At 58.9% G+C, this 14,573-nt stretch overlaps 4 protein-coding genes across 4 annotated transcripts in view; 1 reads left to right on the top strand and 3 right to left on the bottom strand.

Moving 5' to 3' along the window:
- Positions 1 to 83: 83 nt before the first annotated feature.
- ETH_00009285 (uncharacterized protein) lies at positions 84 to 712 on the bottom strand (the record flags this gene model as incomplete). Its single annotated transcript, XM_013378210.1, has 1 exon — positions 84 to 712. A coding segment is annotated over one exon (629 nt), but the record flags the coding sequence as incomplete, so codon positions are not given.
- Positions 713 to 2,254: 1,542 nt separating this feature from the next.
- On the bottom strand, positions 2,255 to 6,243 carry ETH_00009280 (PHD-zinc finger (C3HC4 type) protein, putative; the record flags this gene model as incomplete). Its single annotated transcript, XM_013378209.1, has 4 exons — positions 2,255 to 2,362; positions 2,446 to 4,048; positions 4,146 to 4,474; positions 4,651 to 6,243. The coding sequence occupies 4 exons, from the start codon at positions 6,241 to 6,243 to the stop codon at positions 2,255 to 2,257; spliced, it is 3,633 nt and encodes a 1,210-aa protein (XP_013233663.1).
- A 1,351-nt stretch (positions 6,244 to 7,594) lies between these two features.
- On the top strand, positions 7,595 to 8,441 carry ETH_00009275 (uncharacterized protein; the record flags this gene model as incomplete). Its single annotated transcript, XM_013378208.1, has 3 exons — positions 7,595 to 7,610; positions 7,767 to 8,263; positions 8,436 to 8,441. The coding sequence occupies 3 exons, from the start codon at positions 7,595 to 7,597 to the stop codon at positions 8,439 to 8,441; spliced, it is 519 nt and encodes a 172-aa protein (XP_013233662.1).
- A 2,230-nt stretch (positions 8,442 to 10,671) lies between these two features.
- ETH_00009270 (subtilase family serine protease, putative) overlaps positions 10,672 to 14,573 on the bottom strand; it is a gene marked incomplete at both ends in the record, with an annotated part of 6,147 nt that continues 2,245 nt past the window's right edge. The window contains 6 exons of the mRNA XM_013378207.1: positions 10,672 to 11,381; positions 11,980 to 12,102; positions 12,353 to 12,471; positions 12,868 to 13,090; positions 14,188 to 14,322; positions 14,388 to 14,484. Of these exons, the coding sequence (XP_013233661.1) occupies positions 10,672 to 11,381; positions 11,980 to 12,102; positions 12,353 to 12,471; positions 12,868 to 13,090; positions 14,188 to 14,322; positions 14,388 to 14,484 (1,407 nt within the window). The remainder of the gene's footprint in view (positions 11,382 to 11,979; positions 12,103 to 12,352; positions 12,472 to 12,867; positions 13,091 to 14,187; positions 14,323 to 14,387; positions 14,485 to 14,573) is intronic.

Below are 14,573 nucleotides of genomic sequence, written 5' to 3'. Positions count from 1 at the left end.
CTGCCTTTAGCCCCCGACGGGCAAATGGCTGGCACGGCGGAGCCAGCAGCCACAGGGGCCCCCGCAGCAGCTGGAAGAAGGACAGGGGCAGCCGGCCAATGTCTGCGCTGAGGCACTTGGGGAGGGCCCCCTCAGCAGCAGCAGCAGCAGCAGCAGCTTGGTGCTCCGGCCGCTGCTGCTGCTGCTGCTGCGGCAAGCGGCAGAAGTTCCCGCGGTACACAGCGCATGCGGAGTCGCTGATGTCCACGGCCGCAACCAGCTGGAAGGGAAGCTCCCCGCTGCTGCTGCTGCTGTGCGGTGCAGCAGCTTGGGCTGCTGCTGCTGCTGCTGCTGCTGCTGCTGTGTGGGGCTGTTCGTCTAGCAGGGGATGCACGCAGTAGCTGCTGCCGTCAAGAGGGATGTTGTGGGCAGTGAGTCCTTCGTAGCAGTCCAGCGGCGCAGAGCCGCTGCTGCCTGGGGCAGGAATGCCCTTGAGGCAGCAGCAGCCCGCTGCTGCTGCTGCTGTTGCTGCTGCTGCTTTCTTCGCAGAGCCCCTTCTGGGGCTGGTGTTCGGAGCCGGGGCCGGCAGCGGGGCCCCGCAGCAGCAGCAGTTGAGCTTCAAATTGTGTCTGGACCTGAAGAGCCTCAGTTTCTGGGCATGCAGGAGGCCGCAGTGCATGCCCCCAATTCCGCTGTAGAGCTCCAGCACCTGCACTGGCTGCTGCGCAGCCATTTCAGCAGCAAAGAGAAAACCAGATCCCATAAAACTGTATTATTTGTTTACTTGTGTGACTTTAAGTCACTTTTATTACGTTTAAAATCAAAAAGTGCTCAAGACTGCATACACTCCATTGGAGTGCCCATCGCCCCCGCAGAGCAGCAAACCGGCACCTCCTGCGCAGGCCAGAAGAAGAGGTTTGGCCCGGAAGAATAAACTGAAGCGCTCAAAATAGATTAAGTTAAACAAAAAACCGAGAAATTAGATGAAAAATGATAGAAGACAGGCGAGGAACAGGAGGTGGGGCCCAGTCGCTCCACAGTCTTTGAAGCGTTTGCCTCGGCTCGCCAGAGTGCACGGGCAGTTCGGTACTTAATGAGGGAAGAGCAAAGAAGACAAATTTCAAACAAATCAAATGAAATGCCCTCCTAAGAAGCTTACAAATAGGCAAAGAAGAAAGCCCCGGCGCACAGCCAGAGCTCTGGGGGCCCCCAGCCGGTAGAGGCCCTAAGTGTCCCACACGGTCAACTCCACAGCACAGGCTTCCCTTGAACGCTCACCTTCCTTGGTAGAAAACCTTGTAATAAAAATACCATTTGTTAAGTACAGAGAGTCTGCAGAAAGACAGCAACGAGCTGTTTCGACCGCCTGCTCTTCTCCCTACACCCACAGTCACCAGCGGCCACCAACGCCACCGGCGCAGTCGTGGCGCCAGGAGGCCCTATACATTTCCACGACTCCATCAGTCTGCAGAAGATAAATTTTAATTGTTAATTTAATTTTAAAAAGCACAAATTGGCAACTTTGCTTCCTGGCTTTAGGGCTGAGTCTGCAATGCCTCCACAACTCCATCGATGCCCACCAAGCTGGGGGTAGACAGAATCCACGCCGCGATCTGCGGCTTGAAAGAACCAGTTTGAATCAAAATAGACAATTTGTTCGGATTTTTAATAATTAAATTACTTCAAAAAGGAAAAAGACGAGCTATCTAGGATTGTTGGAGTGGTACCTCACAGTCCGAGATAGTATAGTGGCTAGTATTTCCGCCTGTCACGCGGAAGACCCGGGTTCAATTCCCGGTCTCGGAGCTTCCCCTTTCGATCTAACTTTCTTTTTCAGTGTTTTAAATTTAGAATTTGAGGACTACTTTTTGTTGTTTGCCTCTATCTTTTCAGTCTTCACCGCCGCTTGCTGCAGCGAAGCAGCAAGGTGCAACACAACGGCAGCACCGGCGGTTGACAGGTCAGCAGCAGCTGCATCAACAGCACCTAGTTTTCGGCAGCAACAGTAGCAGCAACAGCAGCAAGAACTACACCAGCATGAGCTGCAGCAGCAACCGCTCCATCAGCAGCAGCGCCAAAGAAGAATTGAAAGCACCCAAAATTCATTTTCCGCTAAAATAGCGCCAGAAGCAAATGTCCGCTTCAGTGGGGGCTCCAGGGGGCCCCCCAGTACCCACAGGGGCCCCCGTAGTGCCCTGGGGGAAATTAAGGCCTCACATGGCCATAAGGCTGGTAGTAGGGGCCCCACTTGCCCCCCTATCGTGCCACACTGCTGCTACTGCTGCTGCCGCTGCTGCTGTTGCTGCTGCTGCTGCTGATGATGCTGCTGCTGCTGCTGCTGCCGCTGCTGCTGCCTCTGGCTGCCCCGTTTCGGGCTGCTGGGCTGACAAAATAACGGCAAAGCAGTGCCTGCACGCCGCCGTGGTTTCGAACTGCAGTGCCCCGCCGCTGCTGCGGCGAATTTACCTGTCTCAGCTGGCGCTGCTGCTGCTGCTGCTGCTGCAGCGGACTTTGGGCGACATGGACATTCGATGCTGGCGCTGCAGCGCCTCTTGAGGGTCCCAGCACGGGTGAGACTCGCTCAGATTGTTTTCGTTCCTGTTCCTGCTGCTGCTGCTGCTGTTGGTGTCTTCTCTCTACGGGCGTCCCCAAAATTCTAAGGCCAGCTTCAGTACTGCTGTTCCGGTTGTTGTTGTTGCTGCTGCTGCTGCTGCCGCTGTTCCTGCGACTGTTGCGGCTAGTGCTCTTGCTGCTCCTTCCGCTGCTGCGGCTTGCCGCGAGACTCCGGCTGGGAGAAGTCACATCGCTGCTGTCGCTGCCATCGCTGTCACTACTGCTGCTGCTGCTGCTGCTGCTGCCAGTGTTACTGCCGCTGCTGCTGCTGCTGCTGCTGCTACTGGGCACAATGAAGTCGCGCAAGTCAGAGGAGTCGTCGCTGCAGCTCTCTGTAGCGCTAACCGAAGGCCTCCGTTGTCTTCTCACGACTCGCAAGCGACGTGCAGCGCGCACGGGGGTTCTGCGGCAGTTGCTGCTGCTGCTGTTGCTGCTGCTGCTGCTGTTGCTGCTGCTGCTGCTGTTGCTGCTGCTGCGAGCAACCCTCCTCCCCCGCGCAGCAGCGCTGGGCCTGGAGTTGCTGTTGTGCGCAAACACCTCGAAATCCACGTGTGCAATGCTGCTGCTGCTGCTGCTGCTGGTACCAGTAGCCGCAGCAGCAACCCGTTCACCTGCAGCCTTTTTGAGCTTTTTCTTGGGTCTTGCTCCAGGCGCGGGGCCCGCCTGCGCTGCGCTGCTGCTGCTGCTGCTGCTGCTGCTGCTGCGCGGCCTCCTGGCGCTTCGTTGCCTCGTGTTTGTCTGCTGCTGCCGCCTGAGCCTGCGCTGCTGCCTGCGCTGCTGCTGCTGCTGCTGGCGCTGCTGCTGGCGCGCGTCTCTTTGCTGCTGGCACCTGCTGCAGCACCAGTCCCCCTCAGGCACTGCAGCAAGCGGCGGGGAAAGGCAGTAAATGTGAAAGGCGCCGTCGCACTCATCGCAGAGCAGCAAACAGCTCCAGTCGTCGTCGCGGCCGCAAACTTCGCACCCGCCAACCGATCCCAACGACCCCGATCCCGATCCCGATCCCCGACGCCGCGGCTGTGGGGGCGGCAGGGGCACCTCTTCCACCAGCTGCAGGCCTATTAAGCAGCCATCCCCTGCTGCAGCATCTGCTGCTGCTGCAGGATCAGCTCCTGTTGCTGCTGCTTCTGCTGGAGCTGCGCCTTCGGCGCTGCTGCCTCCCGGCTTGGGCTGGCAAGCGGCGACAATACGCAGCGAGGCGCCGCCCGGCTGCTGCTGCTGCTGCTGCTGCTGTTGCTGCTGCTGCGGCTGCTGCTGCTCACTTTTGACTGCAGCATTGCTGGGGTCCATCTTTACAGCAGTCCCAAAGGGTTCTTGTTTGGTAGCTTTGCCGCTGCCGCCGCTGCTGGCAGCAGCTGCAGCAGCAGCAGCTGCTGCTGCTGCTGCACTGACCCGCCGGCGAACAATGGTAGTGAATGCTGTAGAGCACAGCGGGCACCTGCTGCTGATTGACGCCCATCTGCAGCAGCAGCAGCAGCAGCAGCAGCAGCAAACGTACATACTTGTGTGGGACGGCAGTAGTGCAGCAGCCACAGCAGCAGCAGCAACAAGCTTACTTGTATAAGCACGCGAAGCAAAAAAGGTGGCAGCAGGTGGGAAGTGAGGCGATCTCCTGCTGCTGCAGCAGCAGCTCTGAGCAGATGACGCACAGCTCGTCGCGTAGGTCTACCCGCAGCACAGCAGCAGCAGCAGAGCCCCAGCCTGCTACTTTCCTGCTGCTGCTGCTGTTGCCGCTAAGCCTACGGGCAGCAGTAGCACCTCCCGCGGAAGTGCCTGCTGAGTTTGCAGCCGCATTTCCAGCAGCTGGCGCTGCAGATGCTGCAGCACTCGGGGCAGCAGCAGCTGCTGCTGCAGCCGGCTCCCCACTGCTGTTGCTCGCAAAGTCCTGCAGCAGCACGGCAAATAGCAGCAGACGCTCTCCACCCATCACCAGCAGTAGCAGTAGCAGCACCAACAGAAATGACAAGTCGCCCGCTATGAGAACAGCAGCAACAGCGGAAGCACCGTCAGCAGCAGCAGCACTTGGAGTGGCAGCAGCAGCACCAACAGCAGCAACATTACCTCTGCGTTTGCTGCATCAAGCAAGTCGAGTATGTCTTCTCCCCACTCCACGCGAAGCCACGAGTAGTCCTGCTGCTGCTGCTCTGGCTGCTGCGGCGGCGGTTGCTGCTGCTGCTGTGGCTGCTGCCTCTGTCCGCATTGCTGCAGGGGATTGAGTTGCTCTGCTTGGTGGCTGTGTTGCTGCTGCTGCAGACGTTGCTGTTGCAGCTCTCCTAAGCCCTGCTGCTGCTGCTGCACAGTAGATGTTGCAGGGTCTGCTGAGAGCCTCTGCGGTGTCGCCGCTGCCCGTGGAAGCCGCTGCTGCTGCTGCAGCCGCTGTTGCTGCTGCTGCTGCTGCCAGCCTGAATATTGCTGTTGCCGGTGGCACTGCTGCTGCTGCCAGTACCGCTGCTGCTGCTGCTGCTGCTGCCGCCGGTGGGGAACAGGGGGTGTCGACGGGTCCGCGCAGCGCAGCGCAGGTCCTGTGAAGCTGCCACTGCTGGCGCTGCTGCTGCTGCTGCTGCTGCTGTTGCTGCTGCTGCTGTTGCTGCAGCTGTTGGTGTTAAGCTGCATGCTGTAGGTGCTCCACACCCTCCGAGGCTTCGCCCACTGAGCTTGCGCAGCCGTTAATGTTTGCTGCCACACGCGCGGTTGCTGCTGCTGCAGACGCTGTTGCTGCAGCCCGTGCTGCAGCTGCTGCGGCTGCTGCAGCGGCTGCTCCACCTGTTTCTGGTGTGCGAATGGCCACTGCTGCTTCTGCTGCTGGGGGAACACATTCTCACGCAGCGGACTGCCTTGCCGCTGCTGCTGCTGCGCTTCCGAGTTAAGGCCCCGCAAGACGCTGCTGTCACTGCTGCTGCAAAGTCCAGCCCCCCAAAAGTTCCTGTTGTTGTTGCTGCTGCTGCTGTTGTTGTGTTGGTGGTGGTGGCGGGCGACAGCGTCCAGCAGTGCAAGAGGAGGGTTTCTCGATTGGACTGCTGTTTGCTGCTGCTGCTGCTGTTGCTGCTGCTGCTGCTGAGGTGGCTGCTGCTGGAGAGACTGCTGCTGGAAATACCGAGATGCTTCCAGGGCACTGCTTGAATGGCCGTGCTGCTGCGCCTGCTGCTGTTGTTGCAGCGGCCACTGCTGCTGCTGCTGCTGTGGCAGCTGCTGCTGCTGCCGCATTGCCGGCGCTGCATTTTCCCCAGAGACGCTTGAACCTGAGACGCAAGATATACCGTAAGCCTGCTTCTGCTGCTGCTGCTGCTGCAGTTGAGGCTTCTGCTCGGAGGGCCGCTGCATAAAAGGCGAAGGCGCCATATGGGAGCCCGTGCTGGCACTTGGAGAGAAACCGTTTAGCTGCTGCTGCTGCTGCTGCTGGTTTAGGCCCTTCGGCAGCAGGCCCATAGCAGCAGCAGCATCTGCACAGCGCAAAGTGCGTGGGGTCCCTGCACCCTTGCTGCTGCTGGTGCTGCTGCTGCCGTTGCCGCCGATGCTGCTATCGCCGCTGCTGCTTCCGTTGCAGTTGCTGCTGCTGCTGCTGTTTCCATTGCAGATGCTGGATATTGGAGTTTGCGTATCCTCCATGGAGGAACCAACCTGCAGCTGCTGCTGCAGTTTTACGCACTGCTGCATCAGCTCTACAGCTGCAGACCTTCATGAGGTGCTGCTGCTGCAGCTGCTGCTGCCTGACCCATAAAGTGGAGTTGATGGTGCACAGAGAGAGCAGCAGCAAAGGCGCTCTTCTTGCGCTGGCCTGCTGAAGAGCAGCAACCGCAGCAGCGCCATCGGCCTTGATGCTGCGGAGGCCGTTGCTGCTGCTGCTGCTTCCGTCGCCGCCGTTGCTGCCGTCACCAGGTCGCTGGCAGCTGCCGATTATGCAGTTATTCCCGCTGCTAAGGGCGTGATCTTAATGCGTGCGTTGCTCTTGTGTTGCTGCTGCCGACTTGCTGTCTGGTTACAGCAGCAGCAGCAGGGGAAGCGGCAGAGGCAGCGGCCCAGAATTGGCCAAGCCCCTCAAGCTGAGTGCAGCATGACGTAAAGAAGCAGCGAATGAGACTGTTGTTCTGAGCTGAGACGGAAGGCAGCCTTACGCAGGGGCAACAGCCGCAGCACCAGCAGCAGCAGCAGCAGCAAACCGCGTCTGCTAAGGGTTACAGCAGCTTGAGTTGCTCTGAGGCCTTCGAAGAGCGGGCACACGGTAAAAATCAGTAGTGACTATGAGCGCAAAAATCATATTGTTGCAATTCGGTGGAACTTGCTGGGGGGTGGTGGGGTCGTTTCTGCTAAGGCTGCTGCTGCTGCTGTTGCCGGCTGCGCTCTGCCTGCTGCTGCTGCTGCTGCGGCGGCGGTGGCGGACGCATGCTTCTTTGCATGCATGCATACGGTATGGATAAGGTCTCACGAGACTGTAAAGAAAAACACGAGCCACATTTTAGTCCAGTTGCGAGTTCTGGGAGCCGCTGCAGCAGTAACAGGAACACTGCAGCAACAACAGCAGCGAGAACGGGAACGGCAGCAGGTGCTGCAGCTGCTGTGCAGTTTCAAGTGCCCACCTGACAGCAACACATTCTCTAGCGGCGAAATTGCCCTTTGACTTTCTCGGCGCACCGCCGCAGCAAGAACCCCCGCTGCTGCTGCTGCTGTTGCCGCTGCCGCTGTTACTCCTGCGGCTGCTGCAATCGCGTCGCGTCGGCCACAGCTAGAACAGAGTGGATCGCAGCTTCACACCCTGCGCAGCAACACAACGCCGACAGCAGCAGCAGCCGACAGTGTCTGCCAAGTCCTCAGAGCGAGCTTGCTTGTTGCTGCTGCTAGAGGCTGCTGCCGTTAGTTACTTCTGGTGCTGCAGCAGCTGCGCCGCAGCAGCAAAAAGCCACTGGGGGCTGTTTCATTCTTGGGTCGTGGGTGCAGGTGTGGGCTACCCCACAGTGGCTGCTGCTGTTGCTGCTGCTGCTGCCGTAAAGAGGAAGTCTTTGTAGCGCTGATGCCAGACACGAGAGGTAGGCCGTGGCCGTTCGCAGCAGCAGCTGCTGCTGCAGCTTCTGCTGCTGCTCCCTGTGCTGCTGCTACACTTTCGTTGTAATAGCAGCGGCAGCAGCTCCAACGGGCAATGCATGCGCACCGCTTCCAGAGGCTTGATTCTGCTGCTGCTGCAGGTGGTGTGTCTGCCTTAGCGGGGGTTAAGCCCCTGGCCTCTGTTGCTGCAGCAGAACAGCGCAGCAGCAGCAGCCGAAGCGGGGGCAAGAAGAAGAGTCACCATCACCACAAGAAGCGCCGCCGCACGAGCAAGCACAGCCACCGCAGCAGCAGCAGCAGCAGCAGTAGCAGCAGCAGCAGCAGCAGCGAAAATGAGGAGGAGGAGCTGCCCTTTTTCATGATGGACTCCACCATTCGTGCTGCAGTGGCCGAGCGGAAGAAGCAGCAGAAGCAGCAAAAGAAAGAAGCGAAGCGGCAGCAAAAGGCAGCAAAAAAGGCAGCAAAAAAAGAGGCCAAGCGCCTCAAGAAACTTCAGAAAAAAGGGAAGAAAGATGAAGCAGCAACGAGCAGCAGCAGCAGCAGAAAGCGCAAGAGGGAGAGAGAGAGCAGCGATAGCAGTGGGGAGGACAGCGACAATCCCCGCAAAAGCAAGAGCCCGAAGTCGCCGAAGCAGCAGGTGGTTGCTGTTGCTGCTGCTGTGGTTGCCGTTGCTGCTGCTCTTGTTGCCGTTGCTGCTGCTCTTGTTGCTGTTGCTGCTGCTCTTGTTGCTGCTCTTTGCTGGCACCTGTGCTGCTAGTGGCTAGGACAAAGGGAGTGTGCTTGCCGTGCTGTGCGGCGTTGCCTCGCAGGACTGAAATGCGGCCTCTGCACAGCAGCAGCAGCAGCAGCAGCAGCAGCAGAGAGAACGCCAGCAGGGGGAATTCACGGGCTACTGCGGAGGTGACAGCAGAAGCAACGGCGATCATAAAGCAGCAGCAACAGGAAAATGCTTTATTTTCGACGTTGGAAGAGCCGTTAGTTAAATTCATGCCGGTTTTTAATGCCAATGCTCTTGCCTGGCCAGCTAGCTAGCTAGCCAGCTAGCTAGCTAGCTAGCTAGCCAGCCAGCTAGCTTATATTCAGACAGCTATGCGCGGGTTCACTGTCAACAAGCTAGCTAGCTGACTGGCTAGCTACTCTTGCTCGTGGGGACCAGCTGGCCGTTCGTATGGCCAACTGAGTAGCTAGCTAGCCAGCTAGCTACCTAGGTGGCTAGCTAGCTAGCCAGCTAGCTACCTAGGTGGCTAGCTAGCTAGCCAGCTAGCTACCTAGGTGGCTAGCTAGCTGGCTAGCTAGCTGGCTAGCCAGCTAGATAGCTAGCTAGCTACCTAGCTAGTTAGTTGGCTAGCTAGTTAGCTAGCTAGCTAGCTAGCTAGGAGTCCGGTCTGACGTGCGGCTCGCGAGGAGGAGGGAGCTGGCCGTCGATTTTGTTCCGCGGCAGCGCGCTCCACTGCCTGCTGCTGCTACGTTGCTGCAGCAGCAGCGGTGCCGCCGTTGCTGCGTTGCTGCAGCAGCAGCGTTGCTGCTGCTGATGCAGATGCACTAGATTCTTGTCTTGGGTTGGTACCTGCAGTAGTGGCCTGCTGCTGCTGCTGCAGTCTTTGTCGCCAGCTAGCCGTTGCTGCGTTCTTCTTCGGGTCCCCTGCGTGCTTTTTTGCACTGCAGGGGAAAGAGGCTCTGCTGCTGCTGCTGCTGCCGCTGTGGCAGCAGCAGCTGCCGTCGCGACCGTGCTTGTAACGCAGCTTGCACGCATGTCGATCCGAAGAAACCGCCGCAGCAGCAGCAACGGCAGCAGCAGTGATAGTGTTCGCTGTTTAGTCTGTTTGCTGTCACCGTTTGCGCTGCCTGCGGGCCATGGCTCCTGCTGCTTCTGTGGCTTGTCCTGCTGCTGCTGGTGGCCTCACAGCCAGCAGACAGCACCTGTGGTCCTACTGCAGGCGGCTCCTGATTGCTGCTGAGCAGCAGCAGCAGCAGCGGCAGCAGAAAAACAGACGCAGATTCATTTTTTGGGGTTTGCTGCGTGGGAGCCTGTGCAGCAGGTTGTGTTGCTATCTAATGCTGCTTCTGAACTTCGTGGCACTGGAGCTGCACTTAACTAGTGTAGTGGCGGCAGTGAGCTATGAAACAGGTGCTGCATTGGGGGCTCAGGGGGTCACAGCAGCAGCAGCAGCAGCCACAGCGGGCAGACACACATAGCTAGATACCCAGAGATAAGTCAAGAGAGGCGCAGGACGCACATAGGCGACTAGGCAAGAGGAGAGCAGAAACAGCATCACCGCAGCAAACAGGAGCAAACGCACAGCAGCGAACATGAACTACTGGGCAGGCGCCCTGGGTCTGCTGCTGCTGCTGCATGCTGCTGCAGCCTCCTTTTGCAGCAGCCCCGGGGACCCAAGCCCTCCAGCCTGCCTGCCTTTGAAGGCACAGTGGCTGAAGAGCCTCCGCAGGGCTCCATGTGGGGCTCTGCGATGGGGAGCCCCAGGGGGCCCCCTGGCAGTGTGGGGCCCCAGTTTGTGGGGTCGCGGGGCTGCAACGGTGTTAAGGCATTTGGCTGTCTTTGCTGCTGCGGCTGCTGCTGCTGCTGCCGTTGGTGGGTCTGAACTGGTCCTGGAAGACGCGCCCAGGCAGTGCTTTGGAAGGCAAGTGCTGGTTAAATGTGGGCATCTTCTTTGTGCTGCACTTCGTGCTCTTTAAATAATTGCTTTTTGCAGAAGCTGCAACTTTCTAGCTAGGCCTTAGGACACGCAGCAACTGTTTCCTGAGCATGGGCGAGGGCGAGCCGCACAGAGAGTGACGCGCACGGAGGCTGCGCCTGATTGGGCGCGCTGAGGCCACGAATTTGCTGCTGCTGCTGCTGCTGCCGCAGCTGCTGCCGCTGCTGCTGCCGCGGCTGCATTTGCTGGTGGGTAGTGGTGGAGCTTCAGGGGCGGTGGAGGGTGCCGGTGTCGGTGTTGCTTCAGCTGCTATTACTTGCGCTGATGTCGTGTGGGGCTTGACTTGGTGTGGCTGGCTGTTGCCGCTTTTGCTGCTGCTGCTGCTGTGCTGCTAGTTGTTGCGTGCCAGGTCTGTGTCTATTCTTACAAATCGGGCGATGAGAGCGAATGGGTCCAGTAGCCTCGAGAAGAAGCTAATGGGGGAGCTGGCGGCGCTTGTAGATCCCTTGATGTTTTCGTTGCTGCTGTTGCTGCTGCTGCTGTTGCTGCTGCTGCTGTTGCTGCCGCTACTGATGCTGCTCGTATCGGGTGACGACGGCAGGGGTGCGCTCTCGGAGCCGCCAACGGGCTCAGGGGGGATCACGACGTTGTAGACGTAGCCGGTGCCCGGCGCTGCTGCTGCTGCCGCTGCTGCTACGTCGTACCCGTACCCGTCTGTCGTCATTTGCCCAGCAGCAGCAGCAGCGGCAGCAGTAGCGGGAGACGGTATCGGGGGTAGCGTTTGGTCAGCAATGGCTGCTGCTGCGGCGGCGTCGCCGGCGTTGGCAGACGGGGCGGGAGCGGACGCGTGAAGGAGCTGGATCTGATGCTGCTGCTGCTGCTGCTGCCAGTGGGCAAAGGCAGCAGCCTGCGGCTCCTCCAGCCCCATGTCCCGCTGGTTCAATGCATGCACCAGCTCCACAGCTGCATGTGCGTTCACAGTGCCCCCGCTGGCCACAGCAGCTTTCAGCGGCGGCAGCGGCGCTGCTGTCGACAGCAGCACGTCTCGCACTTCTGCAGCCGTCAGGCTGGGCCGCTCCGCCCACACCAGCGCCGCAATGCCTGCGCAGCAGCAGCGCCAGCAGCAGCGGCAGCACCAAAGGCAACCACACACAAGCGACATCCGCGGCTGGGCGGGCTCTCGGGCTTACAATATATATATATATATTTATATCTTTATCTATATTATACACTATATATGAAATAGGAAGAAGCAGATAGAGACATCCAAAAGCGGATACAAATAAAATACTGAAGGAGCAGCAACAACAATGAAGTAGACAAGAGAAACAGCTGGCCCCGACGGCCAGAACAGGGGCTGGCCGGCAGTAGCAAAAAAATGCCACGCGAGAGAGCCGAAGCGCCTAAGGTCGCCGCAGCAGCTACAGCAGCAGCAGCTTCAGCAGCAGCTGCTGCAGCTGCTGCAGGGGCTCAAGGGGTCAGGGGCAGCCCAGCAGGAGAGATTGGAGCTGGGGCCTCCAGAGGCAATGGACTTGAGGAAACGGAGAAGAAAGAGGGCAGAGGAAATCAGGAAAGCAGCAAAAAAGTTGAATCAGTTGACAAAAGGCAGTTTCTCAGGGAGTTAAAGAAGAAGAGAAAACAAAAATTAAAGAAATAAATGAAATAGATGAAGTAAAAGAAACAAAATGTTCAAAAGTACCTGCAACGAGAGGAGTCGCCATTGAAGTGCCGCTCTTGTAGCCGTACTTATCGCCGAATTGCCTCGCAGGCAAAGTCGATATGATGTCAGTGCCCGGGGCAGCCAGGTCCACGTTGTACTTTCCTGAAGCACTCACCGCAGGCTGCTGCTGCTGTTACTGCTGCTGCTGCTGCTGCTGCTGCTGTGGTGGTGGTGGTGGTGGCCGCGGCAGGCGACGCGCAGGGTAGTTGCCCGATAACAGCATCAGCAGCGGCGACACGAGAAGGCAGCGGCAAAAAAGCGGCGGCAACAATACAGCAGCAGTAAGACGAACAGCAGCAGCAGCAGCAGAAAGAGCCGCAGCAGCTGCTGCTGCTGCACTGCTGCTGCATACCGTAATTGGAGGAAGTAGAGAGTTTGCCCGTGGGCGCGAGATTGGCAACCCTCAGCATGTTTTTAAAGCCGCGGCCAGTGCGCCAGTCGTAGCCCCAGTTAGGCGGAAAATCCTTAGCCCTAAATGCAGTAGCAGCAGCAACAGCAGCAACAGTGGCAGCACAACGGAGCAGCGGCAAGGACAGGGGCGTGAGCAATAGAGGCAGCTGCTGCAGCAGCCAGTGCGTGCTTGAAAAGACACCTCAAGAGCGGCGACAGTACCGCGGAAACAGCAGCACCAGCAGTACTGGTGCAAAGCAGCAGCAGAGCCGTTAGAACCCGCATGACCAGCAGCAGCAGCAGCAGCAGTAGTGATAGTAGCACCATCAGAATCCACATCAGCAGCAGCAGCATCAGCAGCACTGACGAGCAGCCGCAGCAGGACCAGCGCCGCCAGAATCCGCAGAAGCAGCAGCAGCAACAGCGCAGCAAAAGCACAGCAGCAGCAGCAGCAGCAGGGCGGCGTGGCCCGCGTACGTGGTGTTGTCTGCGCCCGCGTTGTCGACTGCAGCAACGAAGAGCTGGCCCTTGGCCTCGGCCTGCTCGAGAGCCAATCTGAGGGCTTCGGATCTGAAAGAAAAGCCCCAGGAGTTGGTGCTGATCTTCGCCCCCATTTGCAGCGAATAGGCAATGGCCTCCACCGCGGCGCTGCTGCGCTTTTCAAACTTCAGAGGCATCAGCTTCACTCGCCAGTTCGCGCCTGCAGCAGCAGCAGCAGCAGCACAGCCTAACGTCGGGCCAGCTGCCGAAGCGCAGAGGCAGAGAAACCAGCAGAACCCGCAAACCGCAGCCGCAGCAGCAACAGCAGAAAATGCAGTATCAGGAGCATGTTTCTGGGCCCGGCTGTGGCAGCAGCAGCAGCAGCAGAGCTCTGCGCGCTACAACCTGCTTGCTGCTGCTGCTGCGCCCCTTCTTCGCGGGCCCAGCAGCGGATTCACACAGATGAGGAGGCAAAGAGTAGCAGGCAAATGCATTTAGACAGCAACAAATCTGTCTTCAAAAGCTAGGAAATACACATTTTTTACCAAAACTCCCATCAAAAGGAATAAACAAATATGCATGGAAGGAATGAAAACAAGTAAAGAGCCCCTCAAGAAAGTGCAAAAGCTCGCCAATGCCCAAACTGCCGCAACGGCTGCGGTGCTATTTATATGGCTAGCTGCAGAAGCGCCTCTGGCTGTGTCTACAGCTAGCTACGCATGCAGCTGGCAGCAGCTAGCTACGCATGCAAATAGCAGCAGCTGGCTACATATGCACCTGGCAGCAGCTAGCTACACGTGCAGCCAGCTAGCTACTCATGCAGCTGGCAGCGGCCCCAGCTAGCCCCCCAGCCAGCTAGCTCACTGCCCACCACCCCGCTAGCTAGCCACTTGCCCGACGCGCAGCCGCAGCGCAGCCCGACGCGCAGCTGCAGCGCAGCTCGCCAGCTACTTAGCCTAGTGTCCGCCTACCCAGCTGGCTGGCTAGCCATCTATCTAGGTCCCTAGCCAGCTAGATATCTAAGTAGCTTACCAGCTGTGTGTGTAGGTGGCTGGTGGGCTAGCTAGTTAGGGAAGCAATTAGCCACCTAGTTATCCAGGTAGCTAGCTAGGTAGCTATTTAGGTAGCTAGCTAGATATCTAGCCAGCCAGTTGTGTAGGTAGCTAGGTAGCTAGCTGTGTAGGCATCTGTCTCGCTACCTAGCCAGACCAGAGAACGAGCTGCCAGCTGGCTAGCTGGGCAGCTAGCCAGGGGCCAGCTGGGCAGCTAGCCAATGGCTAGCTGTGGAGCTAGCCAGCGGCTAGCTGGGCTGCGGACCTGCAATGCCAATGCCGTTGTTCGCCGAAGCTGCCACGATGCCAGCCACGTGGGTGCCGTGGCCGTGCTCGTCCATGGGGTCTGCGCTGCCGCGTTCGAAGTCGTAACCATGGTAGTCGTCCACGTAGCCGTTGCCTGCAGCAGCAGCAAGCAGCAGCAGCAGCGGCAGCGCTGCAGCAGCAGCGCTGCAGCAGCAGCACACGCGGAGCACGCGGCGCACACAGCAGGGGCGGCAGGCGAGGCAGGCACAGCGCAGGGGAAGAGTAAAGTGCGGAAATGCTGCAGCAGGTGCAGCAGCTGCAGCGGGAGCAGCAGGCGCAGCACGTGGGAAAGAATGAAGTGTGCAAATGCTGCAGCAGGTGCAGCAGGAGCGGCAGCAGCAGCAC

This window comes from Eimeria tenella, genomic scaffold (genome assembly GCF_000499545.2).
Source record: "Eimeria tenella Houghton genomic scaffold, Eth_scaff78, whole genome shotgun sequence".
Classification (NCBI taxonomy): domain Eukaryota; phylum Apicomplexa; class Conoidasida; order Eucoccidiorida; family Eimeriidae; genus Eimeria; species Eimeria tenella.
This window is presented reverse-complemented; position numbering and strand designations above follow the sequence as displayed.